Raw genomic sequence first — 25,095 nt, forward strand, 5'->3', positions numbered from 1 at the left:
AGTGGGGGCATGTGGGGCTTCCCTGGTGGCTCAGTGGTAGAGTCTGCCTGCCAATGCAAGAGGCATGGTTTCAGTCCCTGGGATAGGAAGATCCCCTGGAGACGGAAATGGCAACCCACTCCAGGATTCTTGCTTGGGAAAGCCCATGGAGGAGCTTGGTGGGCTACAATCCAAGGAGTTGTAAGAGTCAGATACAGCTTAGCAGCTAAGCAACAACAACAGGGACTTTAGAGGACCTGACAATTTAAATACAATACTTTCCTGACTTAAAATTAACTTAACTGTGCTTTAGGCATTGTTACAGACTTTACAAGGATATTCTCAAATATAAACCTTTAAGGTAGCTATTATCTTGGTTTTATAGAAAAGAACACTATAAAGGCTCAGACAGTTGAGATCACATGGTTGGGAGAGCCTGTACTTTTGTCTCAGGCAAAAACTCTTGCTCTTGTAATTTCAGCCTTCTGCCTCCAGCTCACTTTTGTCTTTTAGATTTCATAACTGGAGATTCTATGTATAATATGCTTTTTGATATTTTAAAAAAGCACTCTACCTTTTAAGGTATTTTTACCCTAAAACTTAAATTTTGAGTTCAAGTACTTCTCTCTGGAACTCTTCTACCCGACTCTGTTCCTCTGAACTTTTTCATCTGATATGACCTTCTTCTGGTACTTAGTGTTTCCCTCCTGTATCTAGTGGTTTATGAGTACTTACTGGCTCTGCTGTGAGACTGAGTTCTTGGAAGGAAGAATTTCTTTGTGCTCTTTGCTGTCTTCAGTGCCTTTTAAAATAATTAGTACCTCAATATTTGTTGAATGTTAAAATTACCCTTTAAATGGTAACATTCCCGAGGTCCTGATTTTAATCTACTTCTCTTGATCACACTGAGAACTTCTCTGGGTGATCTCATTTTTCCATTCCTTGCCTTTGACCAGTTTCCATATCACAGGTTGTTATAATCAGTTACTTAACGGAGCCAAGTAGATGACATAAATGAGTGAGGAAAAGATGATGAATAATGAATGGAGGGGCTCATGTGGATTAAAGAATCAGTGCCCCGTCCAGAGCTCCAGTGGATTGTTGCTATTTCAGAATACATTATCAGTGTGAATTGAACTTCAGGTTTTTCAGAAGAAAATAGAAATCTAGGCTTTTTAATGTGACGTTTCTATGTGTCTTAATATGAACTATAGTTAGCAGGCCAGCTGAAAGCTTTTTGTGTTTTCATGTTTATTCTATCTTTGTCATCCTTCTGACTCCTGTATCTCTAGACATGACATCCTTCTGACATCCTTGTATCTCTAGACCTGATTTTTCTGCAAAGCTTCAGACTCCCCACATTCTCTTCTAGACCATCTAGGAGTTCTGTGTCCCACAGGCATCTCAAAGACTGTAATGTTCAACCTGAACCTCAAACATGTACTTAGGAAGTGGTTTCAGTTGTAAAGTCCGATGGCTGTATGAATTTGACTCTTGGTTCCACCATCTACTAGGTCACTAAACAGGTTAGTTCAGTTCCTTAAACTTGTTTGCTCATATGTAAAATGAGAGTAATAGTATTTCATTGGTCTGTTGTGCTAGCACAGTAACACGTAGTAACAAGTGCTGGGTGCTCTCAGTTGGTGTTTCTGCTTCAGTGAATGGTGTTTACCACTCTCACACCAACTTCAGTTCAGTTTAGTTGCTCAGTCATGTCCGACTCTTTGCGACCCTCTGAACCGCAGCACGCCAGGCCTCCCTGTCCATCACCAACTCCTGGAGTCCACCCAAACCCATGTCCATTGAGTCGGTGATGCCATCCAACCATCTCATCTTCTGTCATCCCCTTCTCCTCCTGCCGTCAGTCTTTCCCAGTGTCAGGGTCTTTTCCAATGAGTCAGCTCTTCACATCAGGTGGCCAAAGTATTGGACTTTCAGCTTCAACATCAGTCCTTCCAATGAACACCCAGGACTGATCTCCTTTAGGTTGGACTGGTTGGATCTCCTTGCAGTCCAAGGGACTCTCAAGAGTCTTCTCCAACACCACAGTTCAAACGCATCAATTCTTTGGCGCTAAGCTTTCTCTATAGTCCAACTCTCACATCTATACATGACCACTGGAAAAACCATAGCCTTGACTAGACGGACCTTTGTTGGCAAAGTAATGTCTCTGCTTTTGAATATGCTGTCTAGGTTGGTCATAACTTTCCATCTAAGGAGTAAGCGTCTTTTAATTTCATGGCTGCAACCACCATCTGCAGTAATTTTGGAGCCCAGAAAAATAAAGTCAACCACTGTTTCCCCATCGATTTCCCATGAAGTGATGGGACCAGATGCCATGATCTTCGTTTTCTGAATGTTGAACTTTAAGCCAACTTTTTCACTCTCCTCTTTTACTTTCATCAAGAGGCTTTTTAGCTCCTCTTCACCTTCTGCCATAAGGGTGGTGTCATCTGCATATCTGAGGTTATTGATACTTCTTCCGGCAATCTTGATTCCAGCTTGTGCTTCTTCCAGCCCAGCGTTTCTCATCATGTACTCTGCATAGAAGTTAAATAAGCAGGGTGACAATATACAGCGTTGCCATACTCCTTTCACAATTTGGAACCAGTCTGTTGTTCCATGTCCAGTTCTAACTGTTGCTTCCTGACCTGCATATAGGTTTCTCAAGAGGCAGGTCAGGTGATCTGGAATTCCCATCTCTTTCAGAATTTTCCACAGTTTATTGTGATCCACTTACTGGTGCTTAAGAGTCATTCTTGACTCTTTTCTCTTTTTTTATTCTTCAAATCTAATTAGTTTCCAGTCCTGTGAATGTTATTTTTGTAATGTCTCTTTATTGCTGTTGCTTTAAGTTTTTTAAAAATAATATTTTTGCTCATCAGTATTACTGTAGCAGCCCTTAACAGCTTTCTCAATGTGTTTTTAACCCTCTTTCCCAGGCTCTTCTCCACATTGTGCCTGTGGTTTGTTTTGCTGAACCACAAATCTGGTCACACCAAACTTCTGCTTACAGTCCTTCAGTGGCTTCCTATTGTCTCTAAATTTTGAACACATTAATTTTTCCTGTTCTTGATTCCTGCTTATTTTTTAACCTCATTTCTGCTTAGGCTGCATGGGTGGTACATATAAGCTCTTGTGGCATGTTTCTTCCTCAGACTGCCCTTCTCCTCTGTCCTGCGGCTTCTTTAGGAATGAGCTTTAAAGGTACTGTTCTCACCCACAGTCTCTCCCTCCAGGTCTGGTTCAGATACCCCTCTTTATGCACTCCCAGCCTCCGGACGATGTCTCTGTCACAGTGCTCTTCACAGTCTTTTGTAATTGTCTCTTTATTCCACTAAGCTTCTTGAAGGCAGAGACCACATATCTTGAATGGCTTTGTATCTCTAGGGCTTAGAATAATGTCTAGTAAACAGTGAGCTCTCAGATGTTTGTGGAAATGAATGCATTTGCTGAGTGAATAAATTTTTCTTTTTCTTTTTTTCCTGGAGAAATGGTAGATATAAAAAGGATCTTAGGAGCCTCAATTATAGTTGTAAGACCTTTAAAAATGTCCCACTTTTTTTTTATTCCCCTTGTTTGAAGATTATAAGTACTTTTATATATTATGAATTAATAGTATTTGTATTTTTTAGAAACAAAGCAGGTTGTACTGTCATTATAGATAACTAGTTATTGCCTTCAAGGGCTGTGTTTTCTCACTGTTTTTGTTCTCTGTTTTTAATACAGCCCGCTTAGGTTCTTTTTTTCCCTGCTTTCTCCTCTGTGTTAGGTTCTTAGGGTTTTATTACCTCCCAGCCTCCCAGGAGCCCTGGTTTATTGCAAGATTTCTCAGCTTCTTTTGCTGTTGACTCTAGGGGCCAGATAATTCTTAGTTGTGAGGAGCTGTCCAGTTCATTGTGAGATGTTTAGCAACATCTCCTTGCAGTTACCCCTAGAGAAGGAAATGCCTACCTTCTCTAGTACACTTGCCTAGAAAATTCCATGGACAGAGGAGCCTGGTGTGCTACAGTCCATACAGTTGCAAAGAGTTGTGACAGGAATGAATGACTGAGCCCGCACACACCATTGACCTACCAGATGCCAGTAGCACCTCCTAGTTTTGACAACCAAAAATGTCTCCAGACAGTGTCAGTTCTCTTGTGGAGCAAAATCACCCCTGATTGAGAGCCCACTGGTTTATAGAGATTCCTGTCTCTTAACCTTTATCCTTAAAGAGCCTCTCCTTGGACTCCTAGGCATCAGTGTAAGAACATGAGCTCCAGTCTTTTTAAAAGAAACCCACAGAGCACTTTTTAAAGTAACTCTTTGATTCCTCTTAACTTTTGTTCATGTTCTCTCTCTGTCCTCTTCCCATCCACTTTTCTAGACTGAAATGCTTCTGCTTTTTCTTTCTGGCTTTTACACCTGTGGTGCCACTGAAAATGCTTTCAAGTCTTTATTGTCTTTTTCTGTGTTCTCTGAAGTGAATGCATCCAGCACCTAGTATTCCATGTCCCTGGCCATCCTGACTCGTACTTTGATATTCCATCCAGTCAGTCAATAAGTCCTGTTTATTTTACCTCTTGAATGTCTACAGAACCCACTGGTACTCTTTATTCTCACTGAGGGGGTGTCCACCAGTGGCATCAGGCTTTTTATTGTTCTTGGAATGTCTAGGCTTATTCCATTTTATTTTCTGCATTGTAATCTGGATGTTCTTCCTAAGACAGTCTCCTACCATTTCAGACCTTCTCAATTCATGAGTTCTGGGTCCTACCTATCTGCATTTTTGAAAGGTTTACCAAGTGATTTTTATACAGTTTCTAATTTCTTCATTTTGCAGTTTAACAAGCATGTCACTTCTTTTAGGAATTCCTAAAACCCTTACTATTATTTTTACAAAGCACCTCCTGAGGCGATTTCTGTCTCTTAACAAACCATCATTGATATGTAAAAAATGACTTAGGTTCTTTAAAACAAGTGCTTTATGAAAAGTCAGTTTTTATTCATTTGTTTTTTTCTTTACACCAATAAAATTTATCATTGTGGGAAGGATCAGGAACAAATAATGAGTACTCTAACGTATTGATTAATATTGTGTGTCTGTGACAGATTCGACTGCTAAGTTATAAAATATTTAAATAAGACCCTTTTTTCCCTTATAGGTATTTATAACAGCAGTGATGTAGCAGTATCATTTCCAAATGTAGTATCTGGCTCAGGATCGAGTACTCCTGTCTCCAGTTCTCATTTACCTCAGCAACCTTCTGGGCATTTACAGCAAGTGGGCGCTCTCTCCCCATCAGCTGGGTCATCTGCACCCTCTGCTGTTGCTGCAACTCAGGTAAATTATTACAGTGTTACAAAGTAATGGGGATCATTTTGTCATTTTTGAAACTGTCTCATTGTAAGAGAGAAATGAATAGGACTTCCTGTAGGAAGTTATAAAATGTCTCAACCTATATTGACATGAGTGGAAATAATATGCATTTTTACTTGATATTCCTGAGAGCACAAACTGATGTTGGCACCAACTAATTCTTTTAGATTTCTGCTTTTCTAATTTTGTCCTAATAATGTGAAATAGTAATTTGGGGGCAGCTTTTATTCTTTCTTTTAAAACTAGGACTTACAAGTTCAGTTCAGTTGCTCAGTCATGTTCAACTCTTTACCACCCAGTGGACTTCAGCACACCAGGCTTTCCTGTCCATCACCAACTCCCAGGGCTTGCTCAAACTTGTGTCCATCAAGTCGGTGATATCATCCAACCATCTCACCCTCTGTCGTCCCCTTCTCCTCCTACCTTCAATCTTTCCCAGTATTAGGGTCTTTTCCAATGAATCAGTTCTTCCCATCAGGTTGCCAAACTATTGGAGTTTCAGTTCCAGCATCAGTCCTTGCAATGAATATTCAGAACTGATTTCCTTTAGGATGGACTGGTTGGATCTCCTTGCAGTCCAAGAGACTCTCAAGAGTCTTCTCCAACACCACAGTTCAAAAGCATCAGTTTTTCGGCACTCAGCTTTCTTTATAACCCAACTCTCACATCTGTACATGACTACTGGAAAAACCATACCTTTGACTAGATGGACCTTTGTCGACAAAGTAATTGTCTCTTTTTTTTAACATGCTCTCTAGGTTGGTCAGCTTTTCTTCCAAGGAGCAAGCATCTTTTAATTTCATGGCTTCAGTCACCATCTGCAGTGATATTGGAGCCGAGAAAATAAAAGTCTGTCACTGTTTCCATTGTTTGCCCATCTATTTACCATGAAGAGATGGGTCCAGATGCCATGTTCTTTCTTTTTTAATGTTGAGTTTCAGGCAAGCTTTTTCACTCTCCTCTTTCACTTTCATCAAGAGGCTCTTTAGTTCTTCTTTGCTTTCTGCCATAAGGGTGGTGTCATCTGCATATCTGAGGTTATTGATATTTTCCCCTGCCATCTTAATTCCAGCTATGCTTCATCCAGCCCGGCATTTCGCATGATGTTCTCTGAATATATGTTGAATAAGCAGGGTGACAATAAAATATACAGCCTTGATGTACTTCTTTCCAAATTTCGAACCAGTCCATTGTTCCATGTCTGGCTCTAACTGTTGGTTCTTGACCTGCATACAGATTTCTCAGGAGACAGGTGGTCTGGTATTCCCATCTCTTTAAGAATTTTTCACAGCTTGTTGTGATCCACACAGTCAAAGGCTTTGGTGTATTCAGTAAAGCAGAAGTAGATGTTTTCTGGAACTCTCACTTTTTCAGTGATCCAGCAGATGTTGGCAGTTTTATCTCTGGTTCCTCTCCCTTTTCTAAATCCACCTTTAACATCTGGAAGTTCTTGGTTCATGTACTGTTGAAGCCTGGCTTGGAGTATTTTGAAAGTAATGCTAGCATTATTTTGCTAGCGTGTGAAATGAGTACAACTGTGCGGTAGTTTGAGCACTCTTTGACATTGTCTTTCTTTGGGATTGGAATGAAAACTGACCTTTTTCAGCCCTGTGGCCACTGCTGAGTTTTCCAAATTTGCTGGGAAATTGAGTGTAGCACTTTAATAGCATCATCTTTTAGGATTTGAAATAGCTCAACTGAAATTCCATCACCTCCACTAGCTTTGTTCATAGTGGTCCTTCCTAAGGCCCACTTGACTTCGCATTCCAGGACGTCTGGCTCTAGGTGAGTGATCACACCATCGTGGTTGTCTGGATCATAAGGATCTTTTCTGTATAGGTTTCTTCTGTGTATTCTTGTCACCTCTTCTTAATATCTTCTGCTTCTGTTAGGTCCATACTGTTTCTGTCCTTTATTGTGCCTGTCGTTGGATGAAATGTTCCCTTGGTGTCTCTAATTTTCCTGAAGAGATATCTAGTCTTTCTCATTTTATTGTTTTCCTCTGTTTCTTTGCATTGATCACTGAGGAAGGCTTTCTTATTTCTCTTTGCTATTCTTTGGAACTCTGCATTCAGATGGGTAGATGTTTCCTTTTCTCCTTTGCCTTTAGCTTCTCTTCTTTTCTCAGCTATTTGTAAGGCCTCCTCAGACAACATTTTGCCTTTTTGCATTTCTTCTTCTTGGGGATGGGTCTTGATCACTGCTTCCCATACAGTGTTAGGAACCTCCATCCATAGTTCTTAAGGCACTCTTAACAGATCTAATCCCTTGAATCTATTTGTCACTTCCACTGTGTAATCGTAAGGGGTTTGATTTAGGTCATAGCTAAATGGTCTAGTGGTTTTCCCTGCTCTCTTCAATTTAAGTCTGAATTTGGCAATAAGGAGTTCGTGATCTGAGCCACAGTCAGCTCCTGGTCTTCTTTTTGCTGACTGTATAGAGCTTCTCCATCTTAGGCTGCAAAGAACATAATCAATCTGATTTTGGTGTTGACCATCTGGTGATATCCATATGTAGAGTTGTGTTTTGCTTTGTTGGAAGAGGGTGTTTGCTATGACTAGTGTGTTCTCTTGGCAAAATTCTGCTAGCCTTTGCCCTGCTTCACTTTGTACTCCAACTGTCTGTTACTCCAGGTATCTCTCAGCTTCCTAGTTTTGCATTCCAGTCCTCTATGATGAAAAGGACATCTTTTTTGGGTGTTAGTTCTAGAAGGTCTTGTAGGTCTTCATAGAACCGTTCAACTTCAGCTTCTTCAGCGTTAGTGGTTGGGGCATAGACTTGGATTACTGTGATACTGAATGGTTTGCCTTGGAGAAGAAACAGATATCATTCTGTCATATTTGAGACAGCACACAAGTACTGTATTTCGGACTTCTTTGTTGATTATGAGGGCTATTCCATTTCTTGTAAGGGATTTTTGCCCACAGTAGTAGATACAATGGTCATCTGAGTTAAATTTGCCCTAGTCCATTTTAGTTCACTGATTTCTAAAATGTCAATGTTCACTCTTGCCATCTCCTGTTTGACCGCTTCCAATTTGCCTTGATTCATGGACCTAACATCCCAGGTTCCTATGCAGTATTGTTCTTTACAGCATTGGACTTGACTTCCATCACCAGTCACATCCATAACTGGGCGTTGTTTTTGCCTTGGCTCTGTCTCTTCATTCTTTCTGGAGGTATTTCTCCACTCTTCTCCAGTAGTAGCACATTGGTTGCCTACCAGCCTGGGAAATTCATCTTTCAGTGTCCTAAGTTTGCCTTCTCATACTGTTCATGGGGTTCCTAAAGCAAGAATGCTGAAGTACTTTGCCATTCCCTTCTCCAGTGGACCACGTTTTGTCAGAAGTCTCCACTATGACCCATCTGTTTTGGGTTTCCCCACATGGCATGGGTCATAGTTTCATTGAGTTAGACAAGGCTGTGGTCCATTTGATCAGTTTGGTTAGTTTTCTGTGATTGTGGTTTCATTTTGTCTGCCCTCTGATGGATAAGGATAAGAGGGTTAAGGACTTTATAAAATATGAACCAATTTTGGACTTAGGTGGTTTAACAAATTCCTTTTATAATTTTAAAATCACAGAAGTAATATATGAATATCTATGGTCTAATTTTTTTAAAAAACAGTGCAGAAGGATATAGGATTGAGAATGAATGATTCATTTAAGTCTTTATATACTTACATGATTTCTTCCTAGTAGATAAGAAGGAATATTTATAAAATTGTAAGCAGTGGTGACTATGTTGGTGATTTTGCATCCATTTAATCTTTTTCTTCATTTTATATCTAGAACTTGATAGGTGCCCTAGTCTGCAGGAATGCTCTAGGACCTAGAGTCAAAGCAGAGAAATCATAGTCTTGAATTATATATGTAGGACAGTAAATGGGCAAAGTTTTTCATGGGTGTATGCTTGCACACGTGTGCATGCACACACACACACACACACACACACACACACACACACAGTCCACCCCTCATTCCCCATCCTCAACCCTCAGATTTCTTCAAAGGTGATAATTTAAAATTCCTATTTGTTTTATTTATTGACATTCTCTTATAATTTTATTTTTATTTTCACTTTACCCAAAGCCTCTAATAGTCTCAATGTTTTGAGAAAATTCTAACAAAGACAAATGTCTAACTATAAGCAACTAGTGAAGTAGTTGTTTGTAAGTTGCTGTAACCTCATGCTTTATGTCTGTGTGCATAAATTACATTGTATGGGCCTTTAGAGTATACCTAGGCTTTTCCAGCATATCCTGTAATCTGTACATCGAAGCATAGCATTGTTGTCTTTAAAGTATGTAATGGTGAAGTGCAAACAGTCACCTCTTAATTAGGTCAAGAATTGGAATAGTTAGCACAGAAGAACAATAGTTTAGTTAGCTAAACAGTAGTTTAGCACAGAAAAACAATGGCACGATTAGTGGTATTGTCTTTGACAATTTGGTGAACTTATCAACCTGAGCAAGGGGAATTTGACTAGTTTAGGAGAGTTTTTCTCTAGCTCATGTCACTAGCCTTGGTGAGGTAGGCATAATCACTGGGGTTTGGGGTTAGAGAGGGTGAAAGGATAAATGAGAGAATGGCCTTTATAAATAGTTTTATCTCTTTTAATTAAGTGTAACCATATGCTGTTGATAGCTTTATATGCTTGGAAAGAGTCTCACATGAACATTTTCAATGTGCGTTTTTCTTTCCTTTCTTTATAAAAGTCTGTTTTAATTACTCTCTCGTTAATTCCAGGCTGAATTAAGCAAAAATCTCATTTCTTCCCATTCATTATGTTTGTGGTTTTGAGGGTTGGCATTAGGGAGATGGGTGGGGGAAGTGGTAGGGAAGAGAAATTTATGGCTAGAGGGAAAATTCCACTTCACATATGACTCAACTGAAGAACAAAGAAATCATAGTTGCAAGTAATCCAGGATTCAGTCCAATTAAAATCTTCACTGTTTATCCTCTTTCCCTGTTGCAGTAAGATGGGTAGCTTATAAATATGATCATCCAGTGAGACTCACATGCTGCATGCTGAGACAGCTGCATCTAAGTTTCTCTCCAGCAGTAAACGCTTTCCGCCCTCACGCCGGAGCGTATTTAGCCTGGCTTAGCTGGTACTGCTCTAGCAACCATCAGTCTCCAGGCAACTGAGGCAGGTTGACCTCTGAGTTGAATCAAGTGCAAGACTATGTCAGTTTAGCTTCCTGAGACAATAGTATTGATTTTGAGTGTACAAGGTGTGAATTTTCTAGGCAATGTGCAAAGGAAAGGATACAGAAATATTTAGAATAAATTGAATATTTAGATAGAACTCCTAAAATTGTGATGCACTTGGTAATTTAATCTTCTTTTCAAAACAACACATTTATTTCTGTTTATATATAGGCCTTATATGTTTTTAAATCATACAATTCAGTGTGTTTAACCCCATTTTAGCCTTTTACTTAGAGTTTCTTTATAGGTAGTTGGTTGAAAAGTGAAAAGAGTAGTGCTTACACACTTTTAAAGTGTGTAAATTAAAACTATTAATATGTAAAATATAATTGTAGAAGATTTGTTACACAGTTACTGAGAAAACCATCACAGCAGCAAGCAAATATTTTAAAGAAGTAAACAGAGAATAGAGGTGTTAAATTTAAACAGTGTTTTGACTTTTTTCCTTTCCCTCCCAAAAAGTTTATGAAAGTAGTCATTTTTAGTGATGGTCTTGGTGCCAGCAGGATAAAAATCCGGAGATCATTCTTGATCTTACTGGCCTTGGTTTTAAGTAAGACAAGCAGACCTCTTTATTTGGTTTGTTTGATGTCTTAAGGATTGTTCCCAGGCAAGTGGTCGGGGATATATAATCAGAAAGAACTAATAGAAATTAAAAACTGAGACTAGATTTGTGCCTTTAATGGGGCAAAAACGAGACACTTGTTAAAATTTTGGAAGAAAAAGTCTAATGCTTAACACCCCTAATTTGAAGGGAAAAAAAACTTTTAAAAATGTTTGCTAGCCTTGTTTCATATTGTTTGATATTAAATCCTTTTCTTTGATAAACTTGTTTTTAGGGTGATTATTGGTTCACAGATATCAGCAGTGTATGACATTATAGTTACAAGTATAGTTTCTTAACATTACTGGAAGGTAGAACTGCTGTCTGTGTGGTGTTTTTAATGGTGGGTGCTCTGCTCTTGTTGTATCATCGGTGGAGATAATAGATTAGTTTCTATAGCTGTGCCATTAATTTTTCATTTTGCCTTTCAAATTCCAGTTTCCCAGTTCTACATTCATTCTGTTTTGTGTTTGGGAGAAATGGAGGTGCTTTTGTTTGAAGGATTACTTTAGTAGAATTAAAGGCAGAATGTAATGAAAATAATTGTGTTCTAACATCCTGCATTCTGAGTTTTGCTTTTGGATACAGTCTTTGGGTAAATTATGGTTTCTTGTTTCCTCTATGTTACTATTATACAAACGATACAGTTTAAAAGTAATTTAAATGAAGCAACTTTTAAGGTTTATTTATGAGATATTTAGTCAATGCAGATAAAGTGAAGTATTTTAAAGGAGTAACTTAGCAAATACTGTTTTGCAGATTTCTTTGAGACTTTTGCTTCAAGGGCTGTAAGTTTGGTGTGTCTGTGTGGTGTGGTTGTGTGTGCTGGGGAGTTATTGTAGATCTAATTTTGGTTTCCTTTCAGATAATGTTTGGTAGGACACTTTGATATTGTTTGGAAAATGCTTCAGTTTCCCAGGCAGATTCACCTGTCTTTGAAGGAGCTCTGACTTGATTGGTCAGAATAAAAGTTTCATCTGTCTTAAACAATTGCAACATGACTTAAAATTTTACAGGAGTTATCTTTCTGAGCAGAAAAGGTTTTAAAAGTGCTTTTTAACATTTCTTACTATGGAGGATAAAGAGGGTAAGGGACATAGATGATGAGTCTCTGTCGAAAAAAGATGTTTGGAATTTTACTGTGTCTGTGTGACACAATCCAAAATAGTAGAAATTGGGTCAGAAACCCTAGGTTCCTGGAACATTACCACTACTAGTGTGGTGGTGGGTAGATCTTTTGCATTTGGGGGTTTTAATTTTTTTCATATATGAAATGGAATATTTTAAATACCTATTCTACCTGCAATACAGGTATATTTTGAAGTTCAAATGAGAAAAGTACTTTGCAGACCATAATTACTTTGGAATTCATAGTCACTGCATTGATGTTACAGTTGTTATAGCACACTTTGAATTTCAGCTCTTATAGAAACAGCCTGATTGCCAGTGAGAAAACTGTACAGAAGCACTTCCTTTACTAAAGATAGTGTTAAACTTTTCTGTTAAAACTTACAATTTCATATTACTATAGACAGATGAATTTTAGTCATTTTACATATAGCTGTTGAATGAGATCTTTTCCATTCTTAAATTATTTCAACAGCCTATTTAGGGACTTGATAATTTTCCCTCCAAAAGATAAGTGATATGTTGATTAGATATTAACCAATTAGAAACCTGCTTAGAGTTGGTGGTTATTCTGTACAGTCCTGTTGTCCAATCATAAGTGTTCATTAATGGTTTAACTACAATTTAATCCTCCCACGACTTTGTAGAAACTCAATTGTGGGGCATTTCAGCATTAGCCTAAACAATGGTTTTGAATACGTTAAGCTCCTAACAATTAGGGAGCAGTTTGGGGCATTGAATAAAGTGGAATGATGCAATTGAACCTGACAGCTTTAACAGTCAGCCTACTCATGGGACCTGAAAGTTGTTCACACTTGGTTTCTTCTCTCATCACACGCAGAGCATTAAAGCCCAATGGTGGTAGCTGACACAGAATTGGGTCTTGTTATCAGGGTACATTTTACAGTAGAAAGTTAGAATTAAGTTAGAGAACACATAAAACTTTCCATTGTTCTCTAATTTTTCATGGAAACCTTTGTAGTCAAACAAATTGTGTGTAAATTGTCATTAAAATATTTGAATTCTTATAGTATATTTGCAGTATTGCTATGTTATTGCTATGTTATTATAAAATATATAGATTAAAATGTCATTGTATAATGAGATATTAATTCTATCTAATTTTTCTCAGGGAAATGTTTTGCTCTTTGAAATATAACCATGTTCATATAAGAATATAATTGGCAATTTATATTTGCTAATGAAGTTACTGGAAAAGATGGAAGCCATAATAGCTTAGGAAAATAATTTTAAAATAGCACGGTAAAATTTGAGTGCTTACTGTGTGTTGTGCATTCTTCTCAGCCCTTCTATACATCAACTTAATTTCTCATAATATTCTTAGGAGGTAGTTACTATTTCATATCTCCATTTTTACAGATGGAGCTTAAAGACAGAGCTTTAGTGCCCCACCCAAGCAAGGTGGGATAGGTGGGCTTTTGGCAGATACAGTGATAATGAAAAGTTTTTCCTTGTAAGAGTATACATGAAGTAGGAGTATTTAAAATAATACTGCTTAGTGAGCTGATATTTTGGAAGAATGCAATTTAAAATCGGGAATTAGAGTTGGAAAGTTTGAAGAGGAAGCTACTGTGTTTTAGAGCTTGTTTGCATGATTTGACTTTAATGTTTATTGACAGGTTAATTGTGCATTTTTAAAAAATGCTTGGTCTTCCTATATGATTCAAGCATGAAGTTTCATATTCACCTCTAGATGATGTATTGCTATGATACTTTTCAAAGGTGAAATTTTGATAGGTACTAATTTTAGTACTAATTTTACTTCTTTATATTTTATCATTCTGCCTTTACCAACAGTGGGGAGGGGGGAAAAACTGTCAATACTCACTTTTAAGTCTGACATTCAGATAATTGAATAGATTTAGCCTGATTTTTTTCCCCCTCCACAACTAACTCCTTTAGAATGAGCCAGGTGCCTAGGAATTTGATAGATTCACTTCACTCTACAACTACAATCCTTTTAAAAATTTCTCTGTGGTCATAAGCAGACATTTGAAATATTAATAGGTGAACTATTAATAGGAAATTTCAAGCTGAAATGTAATTTTAATCTTGTTAATATTTTAATAGGGTATGTCAGTCTACTTAGGATTCTTTGATTTTGAGTGTAAATACTACCTTGGTAGTGGCTTACATGTCTTTCTAGATGCCTAGCATAGCATAGTAGTCTAAATCTGCTAAGGGTATTCTCCTTCTTGGGTGAAAAAGTGAAAGTCACTTAGTCGTGTCTGCCCTTTTGCAACCATTCCCTTCTCCAGGGGATCGTCACGATCCAAGGGTTGAACCCAGGTCTCCTTGGATACCTAAGCATATTTTGCTTCAGTGTGACTTAGATTTACCTCAGTAATTATTAAGTTTACTTCTGCTTTACTTTGCTTTGGGTTCATTTTTTAAAATAATTATTACACTTACTAAGACTGTTACTAGGATTTTGGAACAGGTATAGTATAACATCTTGCATGTAAATGGTTCCTTCTTGGGGAGAGAAAAAACCCAAGATCATATATTTGGAAGTGAATCTTGACTAACACCTCTTTTTACATTTTGAGTACATTACTTCATTTCATCAAAATACTATAAAGCCAAGTAACTAGTTTTTTGCAATCATATTCTTTTTTGTTTTAGCGTTTTATTTTGAAATAATTTTAGGTGTATGGAAAAGTTGCAGGAACAGTGCAGAGTTCATGTGTATTATGGATACTTTCACTCAGCCTCCCCAGTGTTTTAACAGCTTATGTTCTTTATAGTGCCAACAAGCTCAAGAACATATTTGCCCACAGTAGACATTCTCCTTTCCAGGGCAAGATAGAATTGAAATACCATAAGGTGTGTACTTACTTCCAAAAACAAGTAGCACTTTCTTTTTTGTGGGTAATTGAAGTATAGTTGATTTACAGTGTTGATTTAATTTCAGGTATACAGCAGAATGATTCAGTTGTGGTATGTGTGTGTATATAATCTTTTTCAGATTCTTTCCGCTTATAGATTACTTCAAAATACTGAGTGAAGCTCCCTGTGCCTCATAGTATGTCCTTGTTGGTAATCTATTTTATATATAGTAATATGTATATGTTAACCCTAGTTTATTCCCCTCCCCTCCCCCGTTCTCCTCTGGTAACCATAAATTTATTTCTATGTCTGTGGCTATATCTTTGTTTTGTATGTGTGTTCATTTGTATCTTTTTTTTTTTTGATTCCACATATAAGTGATATCAATTCCCTTGTGGTTCAGACAGTAAAGAATCTGACTATAATGCAGGGGACCCAGGTTTGATCCCTGGGTCAGAAAGATCCCCTGGAGAAGGCAATGGTATCCACTCCAGTATTCTTGCCTGGAGAATTCCATGGACATACGAACCTGGTGGGCTGTGGTCCATGGGGTCCCATAGAGTTGAACATGACTGAGCAGACTAACACATAAGCAATATCATAGGATATTTGTCTTTCTCTGTCTAGCTTTATTTCACGTAGTATGGTAATCTCAAGATGCATCCACGTTTCTGCAAATGGCATTATTTAATTCTTTTTTATGACTAAGTAGTAGTCCATTCATCTGTTGACAGACATTTACATTGCTTCCTTGTAAATAGTGCCGCTGTGAACATTGGGATGCATGTGTCTTTTCAAATTATGGTTTTCTCCAGATATATGCCGAGGAGTGGGATTACTGAATCATATGACAGCTCTGTTTTTGGTTTTTAAAGATCTGTACTTTTCTCCACGTGGCTATACCAGTTTATATTCCCCCATCAGTGTAGGTTGTCTCTTTCACTTTTCCTTCTTTATTGCTACTAAAAGTTGTAGAATCTTTTAGCTAAAATGTTGGGAGTCTCTTTGCTCTAAGTTTCCTGCAGAGTTATCAACATTTTCCAGCAGTAACCTTTGTAAATATCATTTCAGAAATGTTGGCCAGTGTCAGACATTTGTAGAGTCTTTGCTAGCTCATATTACCTGCTAAAAATGATGGTAATGACTTGAATTTAATGTAGAGTGGTTTAGGTGCTCTCATATACCACAAAACCCTAGATGGTAAAAATTAGTAATTTTCAATCTCTCTTGGAAATTCCTTACTTAGATAAATACAATAATTTAAAAAACTACCTGGTAGTTTTTAAACATTAAAAAAATTGAGGGAAATTTGTCATTCAGGATAATGAATGTATTTCTAATTTTTTTTATTATTAATTTTACCTTTGCCTACCATCTTTATAAAATCCATACTTTCTTGCTTTGAAATTGTGCTAACGATGATTTATCCTCTTCCTGATGGTAGTCTTTATGGAAATGAGTTACGCTGTGCTGCTTTGCATTTTGAGCCGTTAGTGTAGTGGGTGGAGTGTGTGATTGAAAAAGTATGATGATTTGGAGACTACATCAAGAAATTTGAAGCTAACAGGGATAAATATAAAGCCCTTGACAGAAGGAACCCTTCCTGAAAGAGAATAGGATCTTTGATTCTTATCAAGAGACTAAGGAAGCTCATAAAGCTGATAATTGGAACTGGAAAAGCAGTTTAACTAGTGTGATAATAGTTTGGATTCAGCCAGTGGATGAGTGCACTAGCACAAGAGTCAGAAGGCTGGAGTGCAGGTGTGGCGACCCTTCCTGCCCGTGCTCGGAGCCGGGCCTGGCCAGCACTCGGGAGCGTGCTCCTTCTTGCTCATATTTTTCTCTCTCCTCTCCTGCTGTCAGCTGTTACTTCTTGCTGCCAACAAAGTGTCTCAAGATATTACTTTTTCTCCCTCTTTCTAATTAATTTTCCACTTCTAATCTGTTATATGCTTAGTTGATCTTTTTAGAATTCTGTCTAGAGTAAGAGTAAATTGGCTCTGCAAAGGGCTCTTTTAAGTGTGAGGTGCCCAAGATTTTAAACTGGGTTTCTAGTAACATCTGGTCTTTCTGTTTGTCTCTGGATTTTTCTCATTCTAAGTTATTTTATGAGTAGCTGATTCCCAAGCAGTTAACTTTTGAAGAGGTTAAAAGAAAAGTCTTCCTATCTTTCCATTGCTGACACATTTTATATATTCTATGCATGGTAAGTGTCTAGTGTGATCTTCAGATTAAAGGGATGACTTAGCTTTTGCTGAGGGCTAATTGATTTTGAAACAGGACTGTATAATCCAAAAAATGAATCCCAGAAACTGACCAATTGAACTTAGACATTATAGTATGAACTATGAAATATACCCTTTGAGACAATGGAAAGCAAGGACAGGATTCTATGTCACGGAGACTATTCCTGTGACTTGTAAAGTCTAGTTTTTATGTTGAGTAAGTTGGCTAGAGGCCAAATATTAATGTCAGGGTCTGAGTCTTTCCAGAAGCACAGTTTATTCTCTGTAATATTTTGCTTGTTGTCACTGCTTTGTCGTCTTGGTCTCTTTTGTGCAGTTAAACATGTCAAAATGTTCTACATCTTGTTCTATTGTTAATCAGCTTATTTATATTAAAAACACCTCAATTCTTTGAAATTATTTTCCAGAATTTTGTTCTGCAATAACTACGCAATTATTTCATTTTACAAAAGTTTAAGTTTTGATTTCACTTCATGAAGAAGAAAAATCTACTTTGAAATGTGTGGTTCTGTTAAATCTGAAAAGTATTTCAGACTAGTGATAGCCTTCTGTGAGTTAGCAGTGTTTTGTGTACAAGCGATTTGCTTCCAAAATGCCACATTTTTGAGGTTATAATATTCTTGGAAAGTGGGAGAAAGTATTCACATCAAAGAAGGCATTTTTATTACATTGGATTACGCAAGACTTTGGCCAGCCTCCTTAGCTTCATCTGTTTAAGGGTTCATTTTCGCTTGTTTGGCACGAGTCCCAGTCGAGGCCTTCAGAATTGTGGTTAGCAACATGAATGAATTACAAACTGTGGACCAGCTCTTCAGTTCGCAGAGCTGGCTTACTGCCAAAAAGACAGTGCCTTATATGGGGTCAGGGCAAAGCTGTGATTCGTTGAGCCCTGCATTGTATAGAAAACATACTTGTGATGCCTGTTTGCTTTCTTTTAAAATAAAAACAAAACAAAACAGAAAAAGCAGCAGGCTTCCAAGTCTATCAAAATAGGAAGTAACAAAATAGTGTGCGGGTTTTACTAATGACAGAGTTAAGCAATGGAGATATGGCTCTGTGTAGTTAAAATACTAAAGGTAGAGGCTGAACCTTTTGACCTCCTCAGGCAGCCTGTGAGGTAAGAGAGTGAAGCATTTGTTAGACATCTGTTGTCTCCCTGCCCTTACTTTCTGAACGGTTTAATAAGATTAAATAACTAGTCATATGTTCACATGGTTACCAGGCCACTGGTTTTGGTATCAAATAGATACTTTGAAATTAAATCATAAATAGTTAACTTTGTGCCAGTTGCAGTGCTCCCTCTCTCTTTTGAGTTAATGTAACTTTTCAGAAACTGGAATGTTGAAATGGTAAAACAAGAATGAAATTTGCAAAGTCAGGAAGTTCTACTTACATTCTTATGTTGAAGAAAATAGTTGTTGCTAGGTCTTTTAGGAAGGAAAGTATTAAGATATTTTATACAATAATTAATTTGTCTTTGTAATTCTTTTCATTTAGGCAAATACCTTATCTGGATCGTCTCTTAATCAGGCATCATCTCATATGTATGGCAATAGATTAAATTCAACTTCATCAATGGCAGCTCTTATAGCTCAGTCTGAAAACAATCAAACAGGTAAGGTCTCAAGAATTTTTAAACTCTAAAATTCTGTTCCCCTCCACCAAACTGATTTTTACCCCCCATCAAGCTAATTTCATTTGAAGAATCTAAAGATGTGGTTAATAAATAAAATCTAAAGGGGAGGATTGTGTGTGTGTGTGTACCCCTCCCCTTTTAAATGAAAAGAATTACAGTTGGAAGTAAATAGTATGCTGTGCCTTTTTTTTTACTGTCTGAAATGTAAATGTTTAAGCAGAGCCATCAGCAGGCAGGAATGCTAGTGTCTCCTGTGACTTTTGTGATTGATGTGTTCAGTGCTTAGTTCTGTGCAATGAAAGTAGCATAACACTGGGCTTTCTGTGAATAGCCTCAATCTTTATTTGCATAATTCATGAAATTGCATTACACAAACTTGGTTAAAAAAAATCCTGTTAGAGAATCTCTGCAGTGTTTAGTAATCCTGTGAATTTTTACCAGTTGACATTTTGTAGCATTTGCCTCTTGTACTGTTTTAATGAGCCACTGGATTTGCTTTGTTTCTTTCCACCCTTAAGGATTTGTTGACATGTCCAAGTAGTCATGCCTGTTTGGGGGAAGGGAATGGGTTTAGCAGTTCACCAAGAATGGATCAGTCATGTCTTTACCCTTCAAGAGTCAAAGGTCACCTGACTCAGAATAAGGGGAGGACGACCTTGAAAGAGGCCAGATAGGGTGATTTTATAAGGAACTCACTGTAGGGGAAATACAAATTATTCTTCAAGCTGAGATATTGGATGTCACCTCAGGAATATCTTTAAAAAATTAATTTCTTTTTGCATACAGAATTCTGTATTCCTACTTGTCTTTGTCCATTTGGTTATTTAGTGTTACGTGTAATGATCCACGTAACATATATATAATTTTAGTTTTGGTGCGTGGCTGTATGTAATACATATGTATCTTATGACTTGTCTTGGAATGTGAAGTGTTAAAATATACAAAGCATAAGGATTTGCTGTGATAAGCATACAGATTAGCTGTCCACAGCTGTGATTCATTACTTTAACCGTAGAAATTAAAAGTGGCTGAGGGGAGGGTACTGCAAATGGAAACCACGCTTCTGTGCTGTAAAATTGAAAGGAATGAAAGAATGTACATAATCCATGGCCTTCTCCACCCACAAAAAAAACGTGTAGGGACAGCGCCTTACATGCCACACTCCAGCAGCTCTAAACTAGCAGCATACTAGATCTTCTACTTTTGTAGTGACTGCAAAGATAGTAGTAAAGGTTTTATGTATGTTTTAGGAAAAATCAGGGCCAGGGCTTAAAACCTCTCATCTAGTGAGAGTCACTTTATCAGCTGTGAAATATTTACACTGCAGATCAAGATCTTGGAGACAATAGCCGTAGCCTTGCTGGCAGAGGAAGCTCACCCAGAGGAAGTCTCTCACCAAGGTAAGCATTATTTGCACTGCAAAGTATCAGCAAAGGAAACATTTTGAGATTTGGAAACTTCTTTATCTCATATCAGCAGAGCTTACATTTGTGAGGCTATAAAATCATTCTGTAGATAAGAGGCATGTCTGGACAGTTAAGAAGAGTGATTCTAAATTAATTTGAATATTAAACATGTGGTTAGATTTCTAAGCTTTATAAAAGACATAGCCTTTTCTTGGATCTCTAATCAATCTGAGCTCTCTTGTATATTTAGCTGCAGGTACTATTAATGTGTTAACTTGGATAATTCTTTTTGGTTATAGAATAGTCTTAAGATCTGTTAAAGCTGCAGACTCCAGGCTTTCAACTTTGGGGTCCAGTTTTAGTGCTGTTGTGGGCTATGTACTTAATCCTTTAGTCTCCAGTTCCTAATTCAGTAAATGAAGTTCTTATGACTTGTCTCTAAAATCCCTCTAAAATTGTTTAAAATTGTTTGAAACAAAGTACAGCAAATATATTATACTTGTTCTGTGAAATTACCTTGGATATTATATAAGAGAGCTCAGATATCATAATATTAATATATATGTCAGATTATTCTTGCTAACAGGACATGTTTTTATTATTTAATAGGCTGTATTTTTATTAATTTTATTCCACTCTCAACTTCCATACCGTTTTCTAGTTGTGTAATGTTAGAGAGATTTGTCCAATAACCTCTAATGTAGCTATTTTCTAGTGGTGCATCAGTAGTTCCTTTTTTCCTGTATGATCCTTGGTTGAAATAAAGGTCGTATTTTTCCCAGTTGAACTCTTCAGAAAATTAAATATTATTCTTTTGAAACTAGGAGTCTGAAGTGCACAGTTAAAACATCGTCAGACCAATCTGTAATTTATGCTGTGCTGCTTCTGTACTGTTTTATTCTTTTTTTCCTCAAAGGAGAAAGTTAATGGATTTTTTTACTTGTATGTTTAGTGGAAGAAGCATCTCTGTGTTCTTATAAATTTAAAATATCATACAGGCAACCCTAGAAATTAGTTAAGATTCCTTAGTGCTATCTTGCTATTCTGTGGTTCTTTGTGTTTCGTTCGCTAAATAGGATTTAACACCAAAAAATGGCACTAAATTACTTTCAGCACATATTTCTGAGTGTATATTATTCTTTAAAAATCAGCCTGGAATAAAATAGCCTAAATTATCCTGGCAATAATGTACTATTTGGGAAGGGACAGGCAGCTGTATGTATAGCACTCAATGGTTACATGTGGAAGGGATAAGAAGACTCATTTGTTTAACTTCTTGTTTGAAGGGATTTTTGTGGCGACGCGTGTTAGGGCTGCAGCAGAATACCAGCATGCTGCAAGAGGCCCTGAGCTGCTGCCCAGTTCTGTCGCTCACTAGCAGTATGTCTTTGGACAAGTCACTAAAGCCCCATCTTGTTTCCTCAAATAGAAATAGAGCCAGGAAGGCAGGTTTTGACTTCTCACTAGGTTGGTGTGAAGATAATTATATGGAAATACTTTGGAAACTCTATAGCCCTAATTCATTATGTAATTATAGAGGCCGGAGACCAGAAATGGGCACATTTATGTATTTAAAACAAAAACTGAATGAGAGAACATTACATGTTCATGTTAATGTAAGTGATTTTTGTTTTGGAATATTTAAGTTCTTATCATTTTAGCTGTACAGTGTGAATCTTTCTAATCCTGTCTTTTTGCCTTTTGTCTTATAAAGTTGCATCAAGTTCTTTTATTGCCAATTTCAGAGATTATTAGTAGTATATTTATATTTTCTAGTGTTTTTTACTTATCCTGTATGCCAGCTATTCCCCCTTGGTTGTTACCATCTGGGGAGGAAGGATGGTAATTACTAATTTTAGGGTAGATTATGGTTTTATCATTTTAGCCTGGATAACCTGGTGTTAGAAAACTTGTACAGGAGAAGAGTCAGCATAAGGTGAGAAATGTGATTATGCTTCCCTTAGAGGGTCCTCCTCCTGTTTAACCTGAGGATTAATGTTTCCAACAGGTCCCCTGTAAGCAACTTACAGATCCGCTATGACCAACCAGGCAACAGCAGTTTGGAAAACCTGCCCCCAGTAGCAGCCAGCATAGAGCAGCTTCTGGAGAGGCAGTGGAGTGAAGGACAGCAGTTTTTATTAGAACAGGGCACTCCTAGTGACAGTAAGTATTCTCTTCTTGTCTTTGAAGGAAGAGCAGTAGATGGATGGATGGATAGATGAATATTCAGGTGGACAGATGTAGAAGTCACACTTTGTCAAGAATAGCATTGAAATTATGATGTATGTCTTATATAATATGGTGAGAAAGTGTAATGTAGTGGCTTAATAGAACAGAGGCTACAGTTTTACCCCTTGGGCTTGAATTCTGTTTTTACCTGTTATTAACAGTGTAATCTTGGGCAAGTGTGTTAATGTCAGTATGCTGTAGTTTTCCATTTATAGGATGGAAATAATAATGTACCTATATCACAGTATTGAGGGTTAGATGACATAAAAGATAAAATGAACATTGCTGGCTTGTAGAATTCACTGGTTCTTATTACTTTTTATAATTATTAATATTAAAATATTAGTACTTTGTTTCTCCATTCTACTTTGTTCTAATCAGTTAAGTTTTACTAAAAATATGAGCTGTAGCTTCTTTTAGCTTAATTGTTTAAATAAAACTTGCTCACCACTGCAGAATTTATTTTTAAAAATGTGTGTAGTCAGGTAAGGCCAACTCTCTTGATTTTATAATTTGGATGGGAAAGAATAAGTATTAAGTTATATATACATTATATGTATACTATATATTATTTACATCATTTACTTGCTAAATTACGTAGTGTCTTATATATACGTATTTAGTATCTTTACAATTTTAAGTATCTATCTGGTGGAAATAATAGGTGTTTTAATTTTTTTTCTAATAATTTGAGGGGGTATAAGCTTTTGCTTTTTTATTTTTTAAAACAAAACAAAATATTTTGCTTATTATTAGACAGGTGCTGTAAATTTGGTATTTTTATGAATGGTGCTCTTGACAAAAAATGCTAATTGTGAGAAAATTCATGCCGGGATAATCCTTTAAACATGATAGCTGGAGGACAGGTTTAGCTTAGTCTTGTTGCATCTCATTTGGGTACACTAAGGGATCTGTGTGGGATCTTGAAGAGAAGGGATAAAAGTTAAATCCTTGGGAAATGACCGTATGTGTCTGTACCAGTAGAATTGTGTCTTTTGAAGGCCCTTGAGGGCATGTTAAACAAATACAACTTTTTAATACATAGAACTTTAAAGTGTCCATCATCATGGCATCTCTGCTGTCCATTGAGAGGTTCGAGCTGTGGCAGGGATGGAAAAAGTATTTGAGGTAGTGAAACAGGACAGCCGTGTGCAGAGGATGCGCCTTTCCTGGGAGCCAGGAGTAGGGCTTTGATGCGCACACACTGCTCCCTGCTGGGCGTGTGTGGATCCGCAGGCTGAGCGGCTGGGCTTCCTCGTCCAGTGTCGTTGGGTAGCTTGCTTAGTTTAACCAAACAGCAAACAAATGCTTGTGCTCTTTATTTGTTTTGAAGGATATTGGTGTGTGTGATTCTTTGCCCTTTAACAAATGATTTTAATGAAAAATCATGGCGGGCACTTGGAATTTTTAATTAAGTTTTTATTTTAATGAAAATCAAATGTTCTTGTGATTTTTATTTGAGAATGGAAATTACCTGAACTAGGTTTGGGTTTTTTTGTTAGTGGCAACAAAGTTTCTACACAGTACATCTTGGAACAATATCCCTTTATGCTTCTATAGGTAGAAATATATTACTATATATTTGTATCTGTATATAAATTTAGAAATAGAACCTAGTCACTTAGAAATGCTTTACAGAATTTCTGCTTTTCTGTTTTATTTCTTAAGTTACTGACACAAGTTCATAAAGTACCTAGTCCTGTGTGTGAAATTGTGTTTATTCAAATCTCTGCTAGTTTTAGGGATGCTGAAGTCATTACATCAACTTCAGGTAGAAAATCGAAGATTAGAGGAACAGATTAAAAACTTGACTGCCAAAAAGGAACGCCTTCAATTATTGAATGCACAGCTCTCAGTGCCTTTTCCAACAATAACAGCAAACCCCAGCCCATCTCATCAAATGCATGCATTTTCAGCACAGAATGGTAAGTGTGAATTTATTGTGGATCTAAGGACAGTAGGATGGACTTTTCATTATCTTTTTCATAATAAGTGAATAATAAGTGGTCACCAGTTATATGAAGACGTAGAAGAGGAATAATAGGTTATTTTAGAGGAGCATAAAGAATCCTGTTCAGTGTTCAATTTGAATTTGCTCTAACATCTTTAGTACAGAGTTTAATGATAAAATTTAAGTATATGATGATATCTATTGATTTCAAGCCATGATATTCAATAGAGATATAGATTTTTTCATTCAGATTGATCTTAAGAATCACAAGGCTTAAAATTTAAGTGTTTCTGATGTGGGCTTCAAACTAAGCTTTTAGACAAACCTTTAATCTTACATGTAATGTAATTCAACAGGTAAATAAGTTTCTTTTTGTCTTTTTTCTTTCTAGCTCCTACTACTGATTCCTTGAACAGCAGTAAGAGCCCTCATCTTGGAAACAGCTTTTTACCTGATAATTCTCTTCCTGTATTAAATCAGGTAATTGGTATG

General features: G+C 37.0%; 1 protein-coding gene across 1 annotated transcript in view; it reads left to right on the forward strand.

Annotated features, from left to right (window-relative positions):
- Window positions 1–25,095, forward strand: part of MLLT10 (MLLT10 histone lysine methyltransferase DOT1L cofactor) — a 209,872-nt gene that overhangs the window by 174,552 nt on the left and 10,225 nt on the right. The window contains exons 14-19 of the mRNA XM_052650785.1: window positions 5,127–5,305; window positions 18,879–18,996; window positions 20,345–20,417; window positions 22,432–22,586; window positions 24,389–24,577; window positions 24,995–25,083. Of these exons, the coding sequence (XP_052506745.1) occupies window positions 5,127–5,305; window positions 18,879–18,996; window positions 20,345–20,417; window positions 22,432–22,586; window positions 24,389–24,577; window positions 24,995–25,083 (803 nt within the window). The remainder of the gene's footprint in view (window positions 1–5,126; window positions 5,306–18,878; window positions 18,997–20,344; window positions 20,418–22,431; window positions 22,587–24,388; window positions 24,578–24,994; window positions 25,084–25,095) is intronic.

This window comes from Budorcas taxicolor, chromosome 13 (genome assembly GCF_023091745.1).
Source record: "Budorcas taxicolor isolate Tak-1 chromosome 13, Takin1.1, whole genome shotgun sequence".
NCBI lineage: Eukaryota > Metazoa > Chordata > Mammalia > Artiodactyla > Bovidae > Budorcas > Budorcas taxicolor.